General features: G+C 37.9%; 1 protein-coding gene across 1 annotated transcript in view; it reads right to left on the reverse strand.

The window, feature by feature from the left end:
* The window catches only part of MYO3B (myosin IIIB), a gene marked incomplete at both ends in the record, with an annotated part of 209,195 nt that overhangs the window by 32,260 nt on the left and 151,597 nt on the right, over positions 1 to 25,338 (reverse strand). Inside the window, 3 exon segments of the mRNA XM_082311465.1 lie at positions 10,469 to 10,607; positions 11,491 to 11,554; positions 21,220 to 21,340. Of these exon segments, the coding sequence (XP_082167591.1) occupies positions 10,469 to 10,607; positions 11,491 to 11,554; positions 21,220 to 21,340 (324 nt within the window).

The following is a 25,338-nucleotide window of genomic DNA, read 5'->3' on the forward strand; positions in this document are numbered from 1 at the left end:
ATACTTGCTGCTTTTCTGACTGTGCATGTTTATTTTGTGGGTGGGAAGAGAAGAGGGAGTTTTGTGAATTAACAGTGATTTTCTTCAATGCGTGTCAATGATTAGCTTGTGCTGTGTGGTACTACCATGTAGGCAATCTTTGAATTAAAAAGTTTAAGGCTGCAAGTTGCTTACGATGATGAAATGTGATAATGAAAATCCTGCTTCATTTGCAATGCTCTGAGATGTCTCTGCCTGTGGCTCTCTGCGATGACTATGTCCTCCCCAGGTAATGTTTTAAAATAGACTACAGTTTGCAAATAAAAATATCTAATCTACTCATGTAAAATTTCATTTTTCTAAAGCAGTTAAGCTCCTTTGGATATGAAGCTGAGGAATTCACCCTTCTTGGGCCCTAAATCAATGATCAAAAGGCACAAAGCATGAGCCCTGATACAGCAGACAGAAAACTGATATATACTATAGACTCAAACTAACAGCTGTTCTGAATACCATTGCAAGGGGCAGACCCTTATGAGGAGATTAAGAGCAGTACTACTTTCAATTTATCAGTTTCTTAAGAATGAAAAATTAATTGGAAGCACATGTACAACAACAGATGAAAGAAACTGATATCACTTCATCTCTAAGTCTGATGAGCAAAATATGAGGGGTGAGTCCAAACTGGAATCTTATACCTGTGCGCTTTTGGGATACTAAGGGAGACACGATGCAGATCTGAACTTCATATATATACACCTGCCTCTGAAAACAAATCAACAGCTCAAAGATTTTTGTTACACAAATATCCCTTTTACTGATTTTTAACTATAGCAGCCGGTTGTTCTGAATTTTTAAAACTACACCCATATATACTGCTACTCAAATTAGCTCACAGGTTTTTTGTAGAGCTGCAGCAAATTTTTTCTTTTTGCAAATAAGCCTTTTAAAACCCACAAGCTTACTGTTATTCATTTGATAGTCATGCTCTTTATCGTAACTAAGAATATACAGTAAAGAACAGCATTAAAAAAATGTAGAAAAAACAATTGTACCACTTTGCTGGAGGGCATTTTTGGTGTTTGCAAATCCCAGTACTACAAAAAGAGGCTGGAACAATGTAATATTTTTTCCTTATTCTGAATGTGACTTTTGTATGCATGCATGAGGCAAACATAAGCACACTGGTAAGAGTGAGTCCCAAAAATAGGACTACACTCACAAAGACACAGCCGAAGAACCAAAGACGTACTTCCTAGCCTATAGAGAAAACAACGGGCTGCAGCTGAAGGTAAAGAGCTGATATAGCTCTCCAACCTAAATACCAGGCAATCACATGTATTCTCTTTATTTGATTCCTAACAAAACGTAAGAGAGTCAGATGAGGCAGGACATGTTAAAGATGACCAAGTCTTCCATGGGTATTCTTGATGCTGTTCAGCTTGTTAGTTATCTCTGCATTCTCTCCATTAGACTTAGCCCGGCTGCTAGGGCAGACCAACACGGCAAGCAAGAGGCAACACTTAGTAATTACATAGTTGTGTTTCCTGCCTTCTCACACTGCTCATTGCTTATGCTTCTACATAAAACACTGATTTGTACAAGGCAGGACAAACCTTAAAGACAAAGAACAGGTACTAAGCTATTTTTAGGAAAAGAAACTCATAAAACTGTTCTTTCATATACGTTGTGTTATGGCTAAGATATGTTTGTTGCCTGCCTGAGCACACATAGGAAAGCAGCTTCTCTTTCCCCCATTGGCAGCAATAACAATACTTCCTGTGATTGTGGTATTCTTATCTTCCCTTGGGGAAAAGGTGTTATAAGCAGGGAAGGTGGGAGTGTGGCATTATTTTTCCGGTGTACTGCCAACATCAGCCAACACATGAGCACAACTGGCTCCAAATAATTCTCTCCACATGCAAGGAAGATCCTCAAGAAAGATTATCCTTGCCTGGGGACAGAAATGAGCTCTGCAAGCTCATAATTACTGCGACAAGCTAGTATTTGCTATTAGTGTATTCAACTTAACCATTATAATCAACTGAGGTTATCCGTGAGAGAACTGAAATATAAAATACTTCTAGTGAGTAGACAGAAGTAATGACAGAGAGCCAAGGAATACAATCATTGTCATGAGCAGAGCTAATGAATAACTGATATAAGGTAATTTCTTTCCACCCAAATACTTCACAGCCAGTTCATGATTTACTGAATGGAATAACCGCTTATCAAACTATATCTATGAGTAATTTGTAGTATCTAGATCTTCACATATGTGGTTGCAAATATTTTGTCCTGAATATCTATCCTTTACTTGTCAGAGATGATATTTTTTTCATTTACATTCATCAACCATACAAATTATATACTATAGTTTGGGTTTCTATTAAGCTGTATATGATTTTTGGCAGTTAATCACAATCATAGAATCATAGAATGGTTTGGGTTGGAAGGGACCTTAAAGATCACCTGGTTCCACCCCCCCTGCCATGGGCAGGAACACCTTCCACTAGACCAGGTTGCTCAAAGCCCCATCCAGCCTGGCCCTGAACACTTCCAGGGATGGGGCATCCACAGCTTCTCTGGGCAACCTGTTCCAGTGCCTCACCACCCTAGAATAATCCACTAGAATAATTACCCAAACTAGAATACAGAAAAAAATCCGAACACGTGCAAAGTATATAAGATCTTGAAATCTAATTTTTTTTCAGAAATGAATTTGTTATGGTACTTTCTGAGCTATCCCACGCCTCATGTACCATTCTGTCACCATCACATTAATTATGTTACTGCTTTTACCACTGCGTTTTCTCTTCATAGTATCTGTGAAGAACTGTAAAAATGTAAATAATTCAGGAAAACTTACAGTGTCTTCTAGAAAGAAAGATCTGAAATCCAGCTATTACTACTTAGTTGTGGGGAATTCAGCAGAGTGAATTCACATTTTTAAATATCAGCAAAGAACCAGAAATTATTTGTTAACATACAGCTAGCAGATGAAATCATAGCTCTATCAAAGCCAATGATTAACTGTCTTAGCCTTTTTCTTCTAAAGTTTTCTGAGAGTGGGGAAAAGTTAAAAAATTCTGCATTGTCTCTTTCTTTGCAAAACACATAATTTGTGAAAATATAATTATTCTCTTAGGAGAGAACTTTGTGTGCACCCTCAAAGCTCTGTACCTACTGTACTTATTCTAACAAAGTTTACTTAGATAAAATGGTGTGTTTTTTTAGAAACAGAAGAGTAATGAATTAGGAACCACACTATTTGCCTGAGTAGATCAGTCTTCTGACATGTGCTGCTGGTTCAGAGCACTAGTAACTTGGGCAAAATAATAAGGCTGCTAGAGAATACTGAGAGACATTTCAAGCAATAACAACACAACGGTGAAGCACTGCATGATAAAAAGCTTAACTATCAACAAAGAAATGGCAAAAAGAAGTGCTCAGACAAACCTGTATGTCATGGATAGAAAATGAAGACAGAAAGAGCAGGTGAACTGCAGCTTGGATCAGAAAGACAGTGGTAGGCATTACGCGTTAAGAGGAGAAACTGAACCCCTATTAAAATTCGGGGGTTTTGGCACAGCATTATTATGTATATGTTATTCAACTTTATTAAATTTCTCATATTTCTCAATATTACTTTTCAATATTTCAATGAGAGAGATCTGCAGTCTCTTTTTTATTGCAATGCAGCCATTATGAGCTGAATTTCAAGTTGTTTTATGTAGAACAAGTACTGAGCTGTCTCTGGAGAACTTTACTGCAGTTCATCTGTGCAGTTTACTTGCATCTTATTTTATCTCTCACCTTTGATACTAATCAGTCATGGCTGCAGGTCAAATCTTTTTGCATTGGAAACAATCACAATAACCAATCCAGAAGTAAACCAGCCCATAATGAAGTTCACTGCCTAGGGCTAAACATAGAGCTAACATGTTTAACAAATCAAAGCTTGTATTTCTCACTTGTCACTGTTTGTGTCTTTGTCTATTGGAGAGGAAAAAAACAATTAAGAAGCTGAGCAGTAAAGAAAAACTTAAGAATAGCCCAATTCCTTTTCAGATTTGTTGGTCTGTTACTTTGGCAAAATGCAGTCTGCAAATCGTGCCATCACAGAGTAGCAAAAGGTTTAACAGAAAGCGTCTGTGGGTGAACCAGTTCAGAATACAAACATCATCAGTACAAATCTCAGCTGAAAACTTTACATAAGGCTGAGAGAAATTCAACTGACTTCACTTGTGTTTGCAGTCAGATTTTTTGAATCCACACTGGAACTATGTGCAGAACTGAAATACTGAAACTGAGGTACTGTATTTCTAACCCTAATGGCTAGTAAAGCTAACAGGCTCCCGCCCAGCACAAATCCAGAAAGTGGAAACTCAGGCTCTCCATCGGATGGGAGGTGATGGTCCCTCCTGGGGCCTCCTGCAGGGTTGCACCATGTGCAATGCAATGCACAGTAACAGCTAGCCTTACTTGCACCACCAAAATCCATCTGCATAAATATGCAGCCTCACAACCCCGGAAAGGTGGTTAACCTTTCTCATAATGATAGAAACAATAATGATTGCTTTGAGACGTAGCTTTATTTTCAGCTTCTTTTCTCAAGAGACATCCTAAAAAATATCTTCTTCTTCCTATGATTTCTGCTTATACGTTTGTAAGGTACAATGAGTAATTTGGAAACATGGTTTCTGTTTACTAAGCCCAAAGCCCAGCATTTATCCCAGGTGTGAAGAGGTCAGCAATCCAGTGATACTCTTTTAAGGAAAAAAGAAAAAGAAGCTACTTTTTCTCCTGCTCATGCCCAGTCAGATTTTGGCCCAAAAGCCAAAGAACACTACTGTAGCAGGATGCTTCCAATGGAACTTCATCATACAACATACCACATCAGCAACTCCTCTGCCCGAGGCTTCAACTGCAACACGGCTAACAGTAATTCCTCTGCTATAGTAGGAGAATACTGTGGCGATCTCATAGGCCTCACACAGAGCTACAGCATGCTCAGTACAATCAGATCATACTATGTAACACTACCTTGGCCTTTTCAGTGTGTCCTGTAACATTCAGACTGTCCCATGATCATGCTGTTTTATTTGCATTTTATTTGCAAAAGAATGACCAACTCAAACCTGACCCACTCAAAAAAACAACCCCAAATCCTCTGCCCCAAAACCCCCTAAACCCCAGATATGTAGGGAATTTTTCATGTCAATTTTTTAAAACCAAGAGACCCAATTCTGCTCACTGTTACAATTCTACTGACTACAGTCAAGTTTTTCATGATTTACATTCCTTCAATGTAAAATTAGTCTCAGTGGGGGGCTTAAAAATGATGAAACGAAACTCCTGATTAAACAACCAAAAATAATTCTAAATAGATTACAAATTCTTTCACTTAAAATCCTGAATGATAGGATTCTGAAACTAATGACATCCATGTGTCAGTATCATCCCATCTGCCAATGACAACTAGTTGAAAGTCCAGGCAGCATTTCACACTACATTATGTAGCAGCGGTTTTGTTTTTCATTTAGCAAGGAAGGCTTGCTATAATGGAATCAAACAGGAAGCTGAGTTACACAGACAGAAACAGCTGAATGCCTTGGATTGATCTCTCTCTCACTTGCAGAAAGTGAAGTGGCATCTTTGGTTACAAGGCATCCAGATCTTGATACCACATCTTGTGTGAGACACTGCCTGTTCTTTACCATAATACCTATTACAGTCATGCTGAGATACTGACTTTCTGTGCATCAAAGGATAAAAAGTGCCCCCATTTCCAAATTACTAATGATTATTGCTTTGCCGTAGCTGTTACCTTTTTTAAAACAATGTACAAATAGGAATTAAATGTGATCAGTGTTAAAATTATGCTACAATGTTAAACTACCATGTAGAGTAAGATGGTTCCCTATATTTAAGCACCTTTCACTTGCAAGTGCAAGACATCAAATCAAGATTGTACTCTAGGGCTGAGACTGAGGCAGCTTAGAGTATTTTCAATAACAAAGTCCGACTCAAAGAAAACTCTACTCTGAAGCAAAGACCAATCACCTAAGTACATTCTCTGTGGCTTGGGTGTTTTAACACGATTATGGTCCTGATAGAATTAAAGTTGGATCACTTCTTTAAAACTGAAGTGTATTGGGTCTGGCTGAGATGGAGTTAATTTTCCCCATAGTGGCCCTCATAGTGCTGTGCTTTGCACTGGTAGCTAGAAAGGTGTTGATAACACACCAGGGTTTTGGCTACCGCTGAGCAGTGCTGGAACAGCATCAAGGCTGTCTCTCCAACATCCCCCCCTCACCAGTAGGCTGGGGGGTGGGCAAGATCTTGGGAGGGGACATAGCCAGGACAGCTGACCCAAACTGACCAAAGGGATATTCCATACCATAGGACATCTGCTCAGCAATAAAAGCTAAGAGAAAGGAGGAGGAGGGGGGCATTTGTTATCACAATGTTTGTCTTCTGGAGTAACCCCTATGTGTACCGAAGCCTTGCAGGAAGTGGCTGGACATCTCCTGCTGATGGGAAGTAGAGAATAAATCTTTCGTTTTCCTTTGCTTCTGCATGCGGCCTTTGCTTTTGCTTTATTAAACTGCCTTTATCTTGACCCATGAGGTTTTTTTCCATTTTATTTTCTCCCCCCGCCATCCTGCTGAGGAGGGAAGTGATAGAGCGGCTTGGTGGGCAACTGGCATCCAGCCAAGGTCAACCAACCACATGGAATTAAGCCCTAACAATTAATGAAGTCATCATTATTTTAAATTTCCTGTTTAGGGTGATGAACCTGTAAATATCAACTGTGTGATGACAACCACAGAGTAACTTGGGAATAATGTCTCCCATGCCCACAATGCCCCTTACTAAAACTTGTCCACAGTACCATCTGAGGTGGGCAGCAGCCTTCCTCCCCATCAATAATTTAACACATTCCATTATCTACTTGCCCTCTATCAGTGCAAAAAACAGTGATTACCTTTACACGTTTCTCCAAACCCAACACAACTACATTCACCAAATCACATTTTTATGATTGGTTTACCAGAAAGGAAGAGAAAAATGAGCAACATAAAAATAAAAATACATATTGCAAGGAAAACAATCAAAATGGGTCACTGACTAGTGGGAGTCCAGCTTGAAACATGCCAGGCCCTAATTTCCACTAGTTTTGACAATATAAAAGATTAAGGAATCTAAAATCAAAGGCTATATTGGAAATCGCCTATTGACTTTTACAACTATAGTGCAAGTTTCACTACCTCAGCCTCGCACTGTGGGTACAGACACTGCAGATTGCATAATTCCAGACCTCTCAAAACCCTGGCAAATTTCTCTACCTCTCACAAAGTTTCAGCATTGTGAGGTGCAAGGCATAAATTGAACATCATCACATATACTGTTCTCCCACAAGAGAATGTCCATGGCCAGAGACTCTGCGTATTTTCTCACTTGTTCAAAATATCTGTGTTAGCATCAAGAATTATGCCATCCTCTGGTCAATGCAGAGATACTATTAGCTTTCCTTTTACAAATATATTTCCTTTACATCTCAGAAAATCTGTCATATTTACTTTTGAGGCAAAGTTACATTGGTAACTATGGAGCACTTACTTCTCATTAATAATTTCAAACATTCTCACTATCTATCTTGTCTAAGGGAATACCACTACTTGGCCTCTGGAGATTACATTTATATTATTTTGATTCTTTCAGTATTGCTTTATTGTGACTCGAATAATTAACTTCTGGCTTAATTGTTACCATTGACTGGACTGTCCTCTCTGCCCAGGCAGCGTGTCACAGCAGGCGCACTGGAGGGAATCCTTGGCTTTGCTACTAGTCCTGCCCCACCACTCTGGTAGAGCCCAGGGGAATTTCTGGGCAGTGTAGATCCAGCCCCTGTGACTCTATGCAACCACAGCGCATGCGCGCACTTAATTTGCACTGCATGCAGTTTGGCCATACTGCTCAGTCTTTCTATGACCCAGTGTAAAGGCTTTTGAAGTGAAAAAGAGGCTTTTGTTTCTGCATTAATTACAGAGTACAGTCTTCGCAGGATCTTTGTGGAAATTTCCTGGTCTATTTTTCCTTTGCCAATCTACTACTGAGAACGGGCAGCCTGTACTATTAGACAGCTGGGTAACAAGATGTGAGTGAATAGTCTGCTTGATTAATACAAAAATATATAAACTTACACCAACCATTTTTTCCCTTTTGTGTTCTGTCCCCCCTTGACTGCACCAGAGCCTCACCTACCAAGGCCTCAAGACAAATAAGCAGCCTGTCCTTCCCTTTGTGCTTAAGCCTGGATGCAGACTCCCTCCTTCTGCTTCATAACTGGGTCCTAGACCAGTGGAGAAACCTGTCCCATTCCCTTCCGCGTTGGCCTCTGTGTTCCAGGTACACAGCACTACCACCATGCTGACAGACTAGTTCTGCCTGCAGTGTAACCTAAAGAGAATTTAAAATCAATCCGTAACATTGCAGAATAATGTTTCACTATGAAAAATAACAGTCTTTGCATTGTTTGGACCACCTAGTGGATAGCTTTTTTTTTGTGTGAATAACAGCTTATGTAGTATAGCCCTACATTATAAAACACATGTATTTTATACATGTGTTCTTATTCCAAAAAGATATTTGCTACTTCACTTGGTTTTCACAATAGGTCTAACAATATTCTCTCCTTAAAAGTATACTTCACACAGTAAGACTGAATACAGATTGAGCAGCGTGTGAAAGCATCTGAATTTCTGAATGCAAGCTGTGCTTTTAAAAGCACCCAAGGAAGTTATTATTCTTCAGCAGGTTTACTTCCTTCATAGTCACTCATTGAAGTGTGATTTATATGATTACCTATCTGAATATCTTCATGCTTAACTAGGAAATTCCTTCCTTCTCTGTATTTGCATGCTTATTCATTTACACATACATGTTTCTTAAATAGTTCAGATCAATGTTGCATTTATCTCATCTTCAAATTCTATTCTTCTACCACTTCACATTTTTTGAAGTCTCTCTAAATTACTGGGTAAGGGGTCTGAATCACATGCTTGCTAAGGGTGTAATTCTGCCAGTTTTAATCTCTCTAACTTTTTTACCTTAGACAAAATGTCTTTGATTTCAAGGAAACTAGTTGCAGGGTAACATACAATATCCAGTGAGAGTAAGGATGACAGATTCGGGCCCTGACTGCTTTCCTCAAGAGGATTTGCTGCAATGAAGATATTTCTGTTTGACAGGTTTATTGTTTAACTTGTAATAATTTAAGATAGTAATGCACACATCCCCTGCAGTCCTGCACTATGGATTCAAAATCCATATGGACAGAAAGGCATGAAGAGAGAATAATGGATTTCTCAAACTGCTGTGTTTACATATGCTTCTGTTTTTAGCATGGAAAGCACATTATGCCTGTGTAGAAGACTAAAAACATTGAATTTGCATTATTCCCTGTAACAGAAGGATCTCCCTATAAATATCTATCTTTTTACCTTTACATTGTAACAGAAGGATCTCCCTATAAATATCTATCTTTTTACCTTTACATTGTAAATTGTTTAAATGAACTCTGTCAAGTTTACACACATAAATTGCAGGATTAGGGCTCAAGTATTCAGAAAAATATTTGTAGACTTACAAGATGAAAGGTGTCCCATTAAATATATAAACAGAAATGTTAATGTATGGCACAAAATTATAAACAACAAATTTTCAGTAATAACCTGGAAATTAATCTATTACCCTTTGTATTTTGGCTCTAGTTACAAATATCACATTATCAACCTACTTCATCTTAAACTGTGGAAGGTATTCTATGATCCAGTATTAAAGTCTGTATTCACGGATCTGCAAGGACATAGTGACTAAAATAACAGAGAAAAGTATTCTGATAGGTAATGATTTTTTGGAATATTCAAAGATAAACCAGTTAAAACTCAAGAAATGCCATGTTTTACTTCAAGTTTTTAAACTGTTACTGACCATGGCAAAAATAATGTATCAGCAAATAAAATAAAAACCCACATTGCATAGACTGTAGAATTATTGCAGACTTTCCTGTGTTGCTGACTGAATCTTTGTGCATGTGAACAAACAAGTTGTCTTTCATTCTGGCAAATGTGAGATTTCATGACTGTCTTGCACTTTGGAGGCTGGAAGGCAAAGGGAAGCTGAAGCTCTTGAAAGTCAAATTGATTTCATTAAAAGGGTATTTCGAGATTATTAACCACATTGTTAGTAGAAATTGTATTTTAAAAATATTTTTATTTCTGCCTCTGTAATTCAGGTACTTAAGGGCTATTTTATATTTCCACGTTGAAAATGTGTAGAAGAAAGTTAGTTCCTTTATGTTTCCTGCCTTCCAAGGGATTGTTAAAAGACCTCATCAATATATAAAGCAAGTTACATGCTGACAACATGTAGCTTATAAACAGTAAACGAAAGATCTCTGTTACTTTATTATATTTCTTACCTCCTTTTTTATGGGATCTCAAGGGACTTGACAACTGATGGTCTGCAACTGACTGGGATTGGCTAATTGATCGTGACTCATTCATTTCGAACGAATGTTTTCGAATAAATGGAGAAGAAGAAATCTCATCCAAATCCTTCTGGAATAAAGAATGCTGGTTTAGGCACATAAGAAATGTATTGATTACACTCTGCCATGATAACTTATAGTTGTGATCTCACAGAGAGCAACTTCTTATTTTCTACAACTCTGTGAAATGTCTAATGCCAGATTTAAGTTACACAAGATTCTTGTGGCTTTCAGCAACATCGACTTAGCACCCATGTCACAAACGTTTGTTTACTTTTTCCATTTAACTTATTTATCCCCTTTCCTCATGCAGTTAAATCATAGCATGTACTGTATGCTGATTTCCTCTCATAGTTAATTTGTATCTTTAGAAAAAAGCTATAGGAAGGTATTAATCTGCTTAACATTTCTAAGTACATCATCCAAGGGATTTTGTTTTTTTAATCTTACATATGCTCAGCAGAGTTACTGGCAAAAACTGTACATTTTCTCCATTTCATCCTTTCAACATCAAATGGTAAGCAGCAAAAATTGGATCAGACTTCAAAGACTATGCTGTGCTCCAAGTCACAGAGCGACTCCTCCATTTCACATATTGAATTCGAGCAGGATATCAAAGTGCTACCAAAGAACCTCAGGTCCTTACTAAAAAAGAGTCTCTAACATCTGTAGAAAGTGAAGTGCACAGACAAATCACCTCAGGGAGCAGCTAGCATTTATTCTCAGCAGCAAATTTCCAGCCTTTTGATTCTCTTATTCACTGTACCTCCCTGTCTTTCTACAGAACTAAAGTTCTTAGCAAGCAGGCTTTTGTCTCAAAGACTTCAAAACATCACTAACGGTTTCATGTTCAGATGGCTACGCCAAGCAGCCATGAACACATTGCAGAACTGTGGACTCAGGAATTTGAAGTTATAATGTGATGTTATTTTAGAATATAAACTTAGTAGTACCATTTTTGTTTGTTTGTCAAGAAAATCAGGCACCACAGGAGAAGACTGGTTACTGGTTTGCTGCCTAAAAGCAAAGAAAAATAAAATATGTAGTTTAAATACTGTAATTTCTTCATTCTTACAAAAGGTTTACTGGCATACACTTTTTTTTGTTGATTTTCCCTTTTCCCCCTCCCCCAATTTCTAAATATGCACATACAATCAATTCAGAGAAAACACAGACCAGCCCCATTTCCTCTTATAAGGAAGTGCATGTTATTAAACACAGTAACAGGCTGTGAGCAATGAATTTGTCGTTAAAAATTTGTGGATACGTGCATATGTGTAAAATGAGTTTATGAGAATTTTATGAAATTGAAGTCATGTATTAAAATTAATTTGACAAGATTTTACATGAAAGTTTTTTTTCCAGGGCTGTGAAAAGCTATTTTCACAGAATTCAAACTTAGACACTCAAAATTTGACAGATGAGGAAGAAGTAAAACACACGGCTTTGTTTTCTTCTAATGCCATTTGGGTTAAGCACAGAGCAAGGAGTAAGAGTTCTTAGATTCTTTGTCTATGTCTGTTAGTATTGTACCACCACATTATGTCACCATAAAAATATGAAAGGCCAACTCCTGCTCTCATTAATGCTAATTAAAGTATCATCAAAACCTTCTGCAGGCCCTGATCCTTGTTGGCAGGCCTTTGAAGTCAATGGATCTCTTCAATAGTAAAGTCCACCCAGACAGAACTTGCTCCAGAATCTTTAGCTATGCAAAACCAAAAAAAGATACTACCAACTTCATTTGATGGATAAAAAAATGAGGTTCATAGATATTATTTGATATGCTCATGGTCCTAAAACTGGGAATAAAAGCAAGATTTTCTGATTGTCAAAACACGCCTCAGCCATTGAATCATTACTCTCCAACCTGCTCACAACCTTTCTGAAAACACAATTAATGGCAGTTCTATTTCTACTTATAGATGAAAACATCTGAAATCTAAGTTTCAGTCATAGATTTTGGTTTAGACATATATATCGTAGCTTTTTTCATAGACGGGGAAAAGCTTTACAAGGTACTAAGTACCTCTTTCAGTTTTACACAGTTATTGCAACTGAATACATTTCAGCCCTTTCAGTCACAGTGGGATGGGGGAATAAAAAGAACAAAAATTACTTTACTAATTAAAAAATACAACATATGTTATTTCAAATTTCATTTTTTGTCAATACTTATGTTTCAGTCAGCTACACTAGTTATAAATTACTCGCGTAACAATAGAACAACTTTAAAAAATACGTCTGGCCACATGTGCATTTTACCTTTCAAAACGCACCTATAAAATGTACCCTTTAAAAATACTTCAGATTAAAATACTACTACTGAAGGACTTGAAACATTTTAGACTATTATGTATATGATAGTGCTATATCACCATGCATACGTATTAGATAATACATTTATTCTGTGACATCCACAGAGGCTACTGAAGTATTTCAAGCCTTGTTTGCAATAGGATTTAGGCTCTTAGGTTAATTAAGTTTGTCTGAATGCGTTACCCCAGCTCAAGAGTGCTGACTTGAATTGTTTCAAACTAATCACAACAATGATGGCATCACGGTTGTCAATAAGCTACCTCAGGGTGTGGGAACAAAATGAAGCATTCACGAGCACAGTAAACATTCAACTTTTTTGTAATGTTGTAATTTCATGAATGAAGTTTGGATTTGCTTGTCAGGTTTGGGGAATTAAAATTCCCCTTATTCTTTGACACTAAGAAAGAGAAGGAAAACATTCTGCCTAGACTGTAATTTGAATTTAAACTGGTGTTTTCCTTGCAGGAAATGGAGGGATCCATTTTAAAAATGCATTCCCATTTTGTACTGGCACACTTCTTGTACAGGAAAGTATAAAATATGCCTAGCACTGTATTTGACATTGCATTTGTGCATGTACCATATTATCTGTAAAGTTCTTTATTACTATTCATCTTGCATATATATTATTTAGATAACAATTTATTGAGTGGGATTAGTTAGATAACTTGCCATTTTCCCCAAAATTACTCAAGCTTTTGTTGAGTTGATTCATTCCCCCACCCCCCAATACTGCAGAAAATAAAACGAATATGAGCTAAAAATCATTAACAATCCTCAAATATCAATGTGGTAGATGTAAAAATGAAAATCTGCTGTTGAATCAGTATGTTGCAAATGGCCTACAATTCCAAAACAGACTAATTGTCATCTAAATTTAAATATTCAGATTTTGGGGTGGTTTGGATCTGGATCTGAATCTGCAGCTTGAACTAATCTCTACCTTCTATTAAAAAAAAAATATCTAGAATTTAGTATGGTTTTGCCAGCACTTGGCCAGGGCTAGAAGATTGTCAAAATGTTTAAAGCAGGTAAAGTTCAGCAACTTGCCTTCTGTACAGCTTAAGCTAGCGAAAATCAGCCTCCGGAATTCTGAAGCCCTTAGACCCTGACTCTCTGTCAGGATCCCAGTGATGCCATGTTTCTGATGAGAACAATCCTAAGTAGGGTTGTATTTGGCACAAGATACCCCATCCTTCCACAGAATGTACTGTTGCTGATGTAAGTATGTACTTGATGATTACTAGTTTTTACTCGTGAGCTTTTTGTTGTATTTTTCTCCCCCTGTCCTGTTGAGATGGGGGAGTGACAGAGCAGCTTGGTGGGCACCTGGCAGCCAGCCAAGGTCAACCCATCACAATGTCAAACTGGCAGGGAATACTTCTGAAAACATGGCATCAACTGTAGATGCTGAGCACCTTGAAATCAGTTGCTGAGCTATTCTGAAAATCTGGCTAGTATGTAATATGAAAAATGCAATAGCAACAGGAGGACAGCTCAGCAGTAGTTAGTTCATATGAGCCAATCAGTGATGATAGCTAACATTTTCAAAGGTGGCATCTGAGGCTGATTTTGAGATGCAGGGTATTTTCAGGTATCTTTGAAGAAATTGCTTGTCCTATAGTTTCCAAAGATTTTTATTTTCCAAATTTGCAGGAAAGCAGTGTTTGGGTCAGAGAGATGAGATCCAGTCAGCACACTTACCTGGGAAGGATGCAAGAGATCCAGGTTCATGTGCCTGGTTTCAGTCAGGCAATACAACAATTTGCTGCTGAATGTTCAGCTACTGAGCTATAATACGCCTCAGTCTTCACATATGGACTGTCTATAAATCACTCAATTAGCAAGAAACATTGACAAAAAGAGAAACATTGATTCTTAGGGTCTGTCTACACATCTGTATAGTGTATAGCCACACTATCCTTAGCACTGAAAGCAGTCAAACCATAACATCGTAAGACTAGAAGCACAGACTAATTTATGCTGGAGAAAAATAGCTAGTTTTGGAGTTACTCTGGCCATTATGAGTGTAAGTCAGTCATGCAATTTGGACTTTCATTACTTAAAATGCTTTTGAAAATGCTAGAAACACTCCTAGATATTCCACTAGAAAGAATACAGCTCATTTGCAGAAATAATGTATTCCTGAACAGAACAAATTTAATCCTTCCAGCATGGGTAGATGAAAAATTCCAAAGGGATGGCAAGGAGGAAAAAAAAAAAAGATGACACTGAAAAATTGTGCCCAAATTTCCATTTACACCTTTATAAATCATGAGTAACTATTTGAACTTATGAACTGTAAAGTAATTAGAAGCTCACAGGACAGCAGAATCAGGCCCAATGGGTTCCACTGCATGCCACAGGAATGGCAGACCTCTCATTTCCATTACAAGCAATAACCTTAATGTTTGCTACGATTACAAATAGGAAAGCAAAGCAATTAAAGGAAAGCAGAATGTCTTTATATCAGCTTTTACTGTGGAAAGAAATAAAAATTCATATTCAAAAGATCACAGTGTGGTCTTGACAGAAACTGAAATTATCCAAGGAGGGAATTATGGAGCAATGTGAGCAGTAAATCTCCAGGACCTGATGGCATTCATCTGAAGGTTCTGAAAAAAAAAAGGTTTAAAATGTGGAGATGTGACCCTTTCAAGCAGCTATCCATGAAGAACAGAAGCACACTAACATAGTCTTTTTTTTTTTTTCTTTTAATCAAAAGAATCCAAGGAAAGTTTTGTTATTGACTGACTCAGTGAACCTCACTTTAGTGAGAGGCAAGCTGCAGATCATGTCAAAGAAAGCATAGCAGAAGATAGAAGAGTTTTTATATGGAACAGTTTAATTCACATTAAGCCAGTTTCTGAACTGATCGGTACTCATGTGACTGAAATCATGTTTATTCTCTACTCTTAGGGATACATGCGATATTATGTTTATGTGTCCACCAGTGTCCATGTAGGTGAATCCATATTGCATACTATTTCAATGGGCCTCCAGCTGTTGCAGAACATTCAGAAATGAACATTGTTCATTTTTCAGGCACAGCAACAATGCTGTTGCATGTAAAGCTGAACCAAGGAGAATTCCTCTAGAACAATTTTTATACTTACTCCCTACACTGATGCAGCCACGGCTGCTGGCACTAAAATGCTATAAAAGTGGCTGACTTGCAATGCCAAACACACCGGCACAGAGATGTTACATTTCAAGAAGTCACTCTGTATTTATAAATCATAAAAAGAATCTTGGCAAATCATTGAAGCCACCCCCATTTTCAGAGGTAAATCAGCTACACCTAGTCCTTCTTTTTTTTTTTTTTTTTGTCATAAGTTTGTCTAGGCTGATTTTTAAAACCTGCAGTGATGGAGATGTCGAAACTTCCCAAGGTAACCTACACAAGGTTTAACTCAGCTTACCATCAGTGAGCTTTTCTTGATGTCTAACCTAACTCTCCTGTGCTGCAATGCAAGCCCATTATTTCCCGCCTGATTCTCAATGGAGGACAGTTTGTTCCTCTCCTCTTCACATCAGCCTTTCCCGATTGAAGAAATGATACCACATGTACCCTCAGTTTTTCATCTCCCTTAGAGATCTCCCCTTTATAGAGATGTGATAATTTTTGTTGCTGAGGGACTTGCTCATTTTCTTGAAGTGCGGTGTCTAATAGACTACACTAACTGAGGTCTTGACAGTGTTGACAAAAATGCTACGATGCACATGTGTGTCCTCATTGCTACTACCCAATGTAAACTTTGAAGCAGGGTGCCATTACTGACTGACATTCATTTTGTGGTTCATTACAGTCCATGTACCTCTGTTTCTAATTCTAATCCTGCCCTCTTAAACCCTTGTAACCATCACTCACTTAGTACTGATACAAATCTAGTAATCAGATTCTGCTTCATCAGTCGAGCCATTAATGAGTAGAAATAGACCCATTTCTGAAACTTGGCTTTCAGAGGCATACTTCCTGTAGAACAGAGAAACACTGATAATTATTCTTTGTCTATATCTTTCCAAACACCTAAGTTGGTATGCCTGTGTAGTTTTGTTCGGGCTTTATTATCCAATCTTGATTACCTCAGTCTCATGTGAATGTGAAGAGTTTTACTAAAATGAATGGTTTCTGAGAACCTATGCTGACCAAAGCATGAACATGATACCAACTAGTTAAAAAGAGGAAGATGTAAGGAGAAAAATCACAATGAATTCAACTCAAGAGTGTGAACTGTTGTTGATGTCAGGTATCTTCTAACATGCATCCTTAACACACAGAGCTCCATAAGGAAACAAAGGAGCAAGGGATACTCACTGACACGCAGTTATAGTTACAGACATAACTGATGTGTAACAATATCACTATGTGGAAACAATGCTTTCTGCTGTACTACATGGTATAAGGCCACTGATCATGTACATATAGTTAACGTATATTGTGATATTTAGCAGTCAGTGAGCTACAGTAAAAAAAGAACAATACAGGAAGTATTTTCCACAGTATGTATTAGATCAGTATTATTTAACACAATTTTCATTTGGGAGGGAAATAGATAAGAAGATGGTGGAACATGCAGGTTACAGATGCTTTGATGAGATTCTAAAGGGATTTAAAGATATTTGAGGATGACAGCTCTGTCTGAACAAGAACATGAACAACGTAGTGTAGATTAAGGTCCTTAGTCACTGAACTGTAGATTATCCTGCTAAGAACAAGAACATTTATGAAAAATATATTCGCTAGAGATCTGTCAGTCTAACAAGTTAAAAATCACAGGACGTTCTAGAAGATTACTTCTCCCTTCTCCACAGATTATTCCTAATTAGCTCAAGAGATCCCTAATACTAACTTGAAATTGTAGCTATGCCATTGCAAAATGCAGTATCTTCGATTTCATGTGATGAGCAATCGTAAAATGGAGGCAGACATGAGGCGAGGCTGGTGTCTGCGCTGGCCTCATGAGAGGGGAGACCCTGTCACTCTCCTCCCTTCTCTGCTGCCTATTCAGCTCTCTGCAAAAGGGTAAATCTGCTATTCAGTAGGGTTGTAAAAAGGGCTCCAAAAGGTTTTCACTTTCTCTATTTGAATTTAGTCCTGATCACGTTTGGCTCTTTAAAATAACTCTGCCCTTTTTAAGTTCTGAATGAGCTACTTTGGGAAAGGGTTTGACTGTGATTCAGTTCCTTCACGCCACACAGGCCTGCAGGTTCCTCTCAGTGGCTGATGATGTCAAGAAAAGGCTTGGCAAGTGTCGCATACACAGACTGGGTTTTAGGGAGGAATTCGGACTTAGTATCAGTCTCCCTGGTGTACAATTAATCCCATGACCCTTTTTAGGTAGAAAGAGTCAGAGGCAACTCCACAGCTCTGTGGAACTGAATGGAAAAACATTTTTTCCATGAGATAAAGCCACTTCCCTGATAACATTTACATTATTTTCCTATACCTATTTGTATTCCTATCAGAAATATTCGCCAATTCTCAATGTGTCTTTACTTACTTGTGACATCAGCTTCATACAGGAAAGATTTTTGCATTTGAACACAGTTAATACTGGTTTTCAAGTCAAGCATATAAATGTAGGAAACATTTAACATGCAATGTTTAATGTGTGCATTGAATTAGCATCCTACATCATTTATTAGCTTGAGTTTCCTTATGTCCTGCATTCACTGACTGAAGAGTGTGAACTAGGTGTAGAGATTCAATTTCCTTGAAGGAATTCAATTTTTTTTAAAGTGGCCATTTCTTCTGAACACTTCTGAAATTCATTATTTAGTAAAACTGAGTGCTTTATATATAATACTGTAACTTCTTTTTTTTAACAGATCCTTGAGAAAGCAGCAGGTTATCATACATTTAAATGTATAGTTATATTTCTGTGCATACAACAGAACAGAACTGTATATCATTTTGCTTTCTGATCCTGAGTACCTCTAAGCTCATTTTTCATTTTCCAAAACTACCAGTTAGGGAAAAAAATGGAACAAAATAAAAGAAATGGAAAGAAATGAAAGGAAATGAAGAGAAAAGAATATTCTATTATTCGATACTTCACTTCCACAGTATGTGAAGCCACAGTGAGGCTGTCTTCTCTAGGGACAGATTACCAGCTACTGTGTTAAACATCTGCACTATTATTCAGCAGCCTTCCTGTTTCCTACAAGTTTCCTGTATGACTGAACAGCCATATGCTTAAAACACAACAGCCCAGTAACAGCTACATGTAGAAGTGAGGCTTGATTTATGGGAAGTAAGTTATCAGATTTAGTCCTAAGATTCTGAACATCACCTGTGAAATGCTGAACATTTTCAAGTCTCACTGAAATCACTGGAACCTGAGACCACTGCTGAGAAATTTATAGGATTAGGCATATAATCTGCAATATTTGTTGGGGCTAAACTTGAGAACTGCCAGCAGTAATGGCATTTGAGCAACTCCAAGCAAAAGAAGATATGAATTTATTTATCTGCCTGATGGTGCATAGCAATCAGGACTGGGTGCAAGACCTGAATGGCCAATGTATTTTACATGGGCATCTTCAGGCCAGATATCTAAAGGCATTTAGACATTGATTTCAATGTAAGTTCGGTGGCTGAATATCTTTAAAGGTCTGTATATTTGTGCTTCATAGAGCCCAAATTCAACTCAACAGTTAGTGAACCATAAAATCTGCATGAGCCTCAAGGGATGTACAATTAAGCAAGCTGTACCTAATCCAGAAAAATACATTTGTTTGGAGAGCAACAAGGAATTCCAGAAACAGCCTAATGCTAAAAGGGAAGAAAATAATTCCTGGCTAAGTACACATAACACAGATGAAGGAAAAAGTTTAAACAGGCTGTGTGCCTCCAAACAAGTCCAGGTGAAAGCTCTAGATCACTAAAAAGAAAAAAAAAAGTATATTTACATTGTAAATAATTATAATTTGGGATGTCAAAGAAAACTGATAATAGATTATTAGCTCTTGCTTTTAACCACCAGTGCAGACTGGAGAACAAATGAACATGCGATCATCAATAGTTCTCTTAAGTACTTAAGAGACAGAAGGAGCTGCATGCACATGAAGGGAATCATAAATTAGGAAGCTCATTGCCCCAATGTGCAGTGAGGCAACCCAAAGACAGAGCTATGATGGTAAATTGCAGTGGGCTCATTCTTTTCCCTGAAAATCATTACCAAAACCATTTATTTATTTATTAATTTATTTATTTAGTCCTTGTCCAATGGCCTGAACCTTTTTCATGCTGAAAACAGGCTACTGCAAAGGAGAGATTCTGGAGCACCATTAACCTACAAGAATGCTGGTTCCACACCTGAACAAAATCCTATAATAATGCACCAGAGCATGTAGCAGATATTATTCAATCTAAATCAATGAAAGTTAGCATTGAAGTTAACATAACTCAATGTTATGAGCATACACAGAGACAGAAACACTGTTTTGGAGAAGTTAACAGTTATTTTAAAAAAGTGTCTTCTTAATGGAATAACAGCATCGAGTTACAGTCAAGCAAGTCACTGATTTCCTCAGAGAACTCTTAAAGAGGTATAACAGAACCTGCATTTATATGCTATATAGGAAGTACATAAAATAACAGGAGTAAGAACTGGAAGAAGCACTGAGATGTCCTCATGCCCACACCACAGCAGGAGAGATCTCATAACTCTTAGTCACTGAAACTTGCTAATCAAAGGGATTAATCCAGCAAATGCAGCTACCTCTCCTAGAACACTATTGGAGAGACAGACTATGACAACAGCTAAAGACATAACAGATCCCTCTTGCCTCTCATACCGAAGGAAGTGTCAGGGGGACATTTGTCTGGAGTGACTCCGTTGGTAAGGAAGGTTAAAATACCCTTCCTCTACAAAGAGGAGGGTGTCACTATTACGGTTTAGAGCATTCCTAGGCTTTCTGTCAGTGACTTTTCCATCTGCTTTTTACAGCTCTTTTCCCTATCTCATTGCTGGTCTGCATGGAGCTTTACAGACACAGAAGGGTAACTTTCCACTCTTGAGAATTTAATAACACGCACTGCAGTCAATTCTGAAATGCTGAGCACTTGCAATCCTGTCTGCAATCTACGGTATTCTGGGTACTTCCGAGAAGTGCACAGAAACAGGACAGCAACCCAAGACAAACAGCACCGCAAATAAATCTAACTCAGCTAACTGGGAGAACTCTGAGATGACTAAGCTGGTGGGAGGACTGGCTTACCTACAGGTGCTCATCCTCAGAAAATGGCAGATTCCCTAAGAGCTGGCTGAATCACGATGATGCACCTGCTCCTTTCAGATCTCATTGTGTGGAAAATGACTTCTGTTAGATAATAGACAGCAAAGGATTCAACTCACCAGTGCTCTTCACAGCCAAAATCAGAAGTAAAGCAGCTGCTTATAAGCTGAGGATCTGCTACACAGCCAGTGCTCTTTTTCAATCTTGTGTAGTTTTTACGAACAATATATCCCCTGAAAGCTAAAAAACATAGTTATGCATCAGAGAAAAATTCTGCAGAGCCTGAAATGCAGACTGGCTCTGCAGTGTGCAGCTGAATGCCCTCAACTTTTACTGAACCCGTGGACAGAAAGAACACTTAGCACCTCACAGGGGTGGCTCCAGCGTTTGCAATGTTAACAACAGCTGGAAATTATACAGGGCCTTACACTCTCACTGTTACAGTGACCACTTCGCACAGCCCAGGCAAGGAAAACAGGCCTTGAAATGAGAACATGTCTAATTTAAATAGGAATTCAGCTTAGAATGCATTAAAATACATAGTAGAAAATCATAGTAGAAAAACACCTTCTTTAATCACAACTGCCATGGTTTGGGCTAGTCAGAATTTTACAGAATCAGAAGTTTTACCTGCTTTTATTGTGGGGTAGAGGGGTGAGGAGCCAGGGACAGATATATTCAATTAAAACTAGAAAAATTAATAGTATCTTCTCCTATTTTTCAATTAACTGTAACCATAATAAAACATTTAAAATACCTCTCATACAAATAATCAGGGAAAAAATCTACAGAGACTGGAATTTATACCATTCATAAAAAAAAGAGCAGAACAAAACAATCACTGGAAATACTAAATGAAGTAGCAAACATGCAGTGAAATGAAATGGCAAAGAAAATGGCAATGATGAATAACATTTTGAAGATATCTGCATCCTTTATTTCCAGGGATTGCCTCCGGATTTGGGTACCTAAATAACTTAACTACTTCTGTAGTTTTATCTGACATGAATTTGCCTGAATTCTTGACACCTGTGAGCAGTTATTAATAAACCTCCAGCACAAACCACTGATAGCAATACATACTGCACTTAGGACAAAAGACTAAAAAGTATTGCAATGTACACTTAAACCCACAATTTTTCAAATTTTATTTTTTGTAGGGTTTATTTCAAGCGTTATTTTAAGTACAAATACCTTGATAAAAGGGGAGAAAGGGCTGAATAATGAAGAAAGTAAGTACAGTATCAATGCCATAGTTGAAGGGTGCAACATGCAGTTGCTGAATAAGAAGGCTGAGGGTTGTGAGGGAAAGGAGCTATTTATTAGTCTAGCAGGACTGCAACTTAAACAGTGAGACAATATGTAAAAGAAAATTTGAGCTGAGACCAGGAAATGTTATGATTTTGAGGAAAAAAATTCTCTGTCCAGGAAAAGCTTTTAAGCACACTAAACACATGTGAAAGCAGAGTCAGTCTGAGGACTAATTACCCAAAGGAGGAGGAGAAGAGCCTTCTCATTGGGGTTCCTAGAGTACAGGGTTAAATATTACAGTGGGATGTAGGATAGGCACAGAAATGGGGTCTAGGGCAACCTCATGTAGGATCAGGGTCATGATAACATTGTAGATTACAAAGGGAAATCAGGAGGTAGAATAAATATAGAATAGAAAATAAATTGAGAACAGATAAATTGATCAGAAGATTAAAAAGTTTTCTCTGTATCTCACACCTCTGATTTTATGAAAACACTAGAAGTAGGCATTACCTACACAACAGAGAATAAAGACCCCATAGAATTTGAATCCCTCAATTATTACCAAATTATGAGATAATTGATTGATTTCCCTTTTCTTCCATTTCACTACTCTTATAAATTTAGCTCCCCATTCATGTTTTTTTTTGCATAATGAAAAGATGGTGGAGGAAACAAAATAGAGGTACCTTGATTGCATCTGCTCTTTCCCTTAGGAAAGGGCTGTAACTAATCCCTTCTTTTCTATTTTAATTCCTGTATAGCGTTAATGGTCTTCTTTTCAGCCACCTACCTCCACAAAAATATGTGGTGTTGCACTTATTTGTGCAATATAAGAAAATGAAAACCATCTGAACAGTTCAAGCTGTGGTATGCAATGCACCATAACAATCTAAGCATTTCAGTGCTACTGAGGTTTCCAGGGTAAGAAGCAGCAAAAATTGCCTTTTAATGAGAGGTTACCAAAATAAATAACCATTCACTTTACAGAAGGCATGACAGAAGTTGGGCCTGCTGAGGTGTTGTACTGAATACAGAGCTCAGGTATCGTGAGGCTGAGGAACTTTCTGCCCTTAATAATCAGACTGGAAAAGTCTGCCTGTCTGGCAGAGATGAGGCAAGCACTCACTTGCCCCATGTGATCCGGCTTCCAATCCTTAACTATCCCCTACTGACCAGACAAGGAGCCTACTCCGATATTGGCAGCAGAGACAGCTGGCCAGCAGCCACCTCTCTGCAGCTGAAACATGCAGAGTATCAGTCAGGCGATGGACTACTATAAAGATAAAGAAGCACTGAAACAAATGAACTAATAAGATAAGCTTCAGTTTTATCTTTAGTAATTTCTCAACTTCTAGTAGTTCTTTGCATGTGTGTGTGTGTGTGTCTATAAAATCAACCCTGATACCTACTGTGATTTTGTTTTTTAAAATTCTTTTTCTTTTTCCCAGAGACTTTTATTAATGTCAGTATAACCACTTCGGTCTTTCCCTCATTCACTACATAAAACCTGCTATATCTGATTTAATAAACATAGTTTTTACCCTGTCTTTTGTTTTCACACCTAGTTTCAAAATGAACTCCTCTTCAACTTAACCTTTCCACAAGCTGGTTTCCAACATTCTTCTATAATACTTTGAATCTGACAGGTCCATGGCTGTATTTTTCCTACCTTCCCTTTGACTCATGGGATAACTGAAGTAGCAGGATAAACAAACTTGTCTCTCTCTCAAAAGCTTCATCGAGCATTCGTAAGACTGCATCTTTTCAACATTTATTAACTGGATCTATAATGTTTCAAAAGAAATGCATATGCAGAGAATTCTACTGGGGGAGCCTGAGAGGCTGGGAAGCTGCTCCATCACAGCAATTTGCATTACTGACTGGTGCTGGTTTTGACACTAAGCACTTGGCTCAAAGAGTGTGAAATTAGCAGACTCATGTTGCTACTGCTCCATGAACAATCACTGCATCATTGAAGAAGAATGATTACCAGCTGTCACCTCATTTTCACCTTATCCAGTCTATATTCCAAACTTTCCAGCAACAGTATCTTTAACCCTGCTCTTTACATAGCCAAAGAGGCCAGGATCTGAAAAGCAGCGTAGGAACTGAACTTAATTTTTGCACCTCTATTAGTAACTCAGTGTTAAATGTTTTATGTGCCACAATTTAGGACATGAATTTTTACTTCTTGTACTGATCAATTCCCATACAAAGAGAGTTTTCCGTCAGCTCCAGCACCTAGCAAACCAAGAATATATTTACCTCAGGGAGTCTGAAATTTGGTGTCTTGCAGTTAAAAACCTTTATTTTAAGGTCTAAGTACCAAGGCATATACATTACACACAGTGTTGTACAATTCCAGATAGGAAAAGTCCAGGCATTTTCCCTCTCATTCCCATAGGAAATATATAGTTACAGAGCAAATTGTGAAGCACAATGTAGAAAGATCAAAGCTGAACAATCACAGGTCTATACAAGAAGTATAAAGAAAGGAGACGAAGTAGTATTTTAAACAGCAGAAGGATTCATTCTCAGTCATAAAATATTACGTTAAGCACACATTTTCTACACAGACATATTTTTAATCGATAATATCACCTAAAATAGCATGTAACAGCAACTCGGAAATGAAACCTCATGCTTGTTGAACAGAAGATATCATGGTAGTTTGTAATCAGAAGTTGATTTGCTACGAACAGCATATCACTTTCTTGATTTGCCTAGTTAAAAGAGCATTCAGCAGCTTAACTAACAACATCTGAGAGGATTTGGAGCCCATGAATCTGATTCTTCACTCCATGCCAAATTAATTCTAATGAACAGTAAAAGGGATGGAGAGTCACATCTTTTGCTGGGTCCCATGAATGCCTCCCCTCTTTCACCTCTCACTCTGGATGGGTATTTCGTGATGCCTGTTCAATAGCAGAAAAAAACAACTCTTGTCTTAAGTTCTCCGGCAGAAGCATTACAAGAAAGCAAGT

This window comes from Platalea leucorodia (genome assembly GCF_965183815.1).
Source record: "Platalea leucorodia genome assembly, chromosome: 5".
In the NCBI taxonomy this organism is placed as follows: Eukaryota; Metazoa; Chordata; class Aves; order Pelecaniformes; family Threskiornithidae; genus Platalea; species Platalea leucorodia.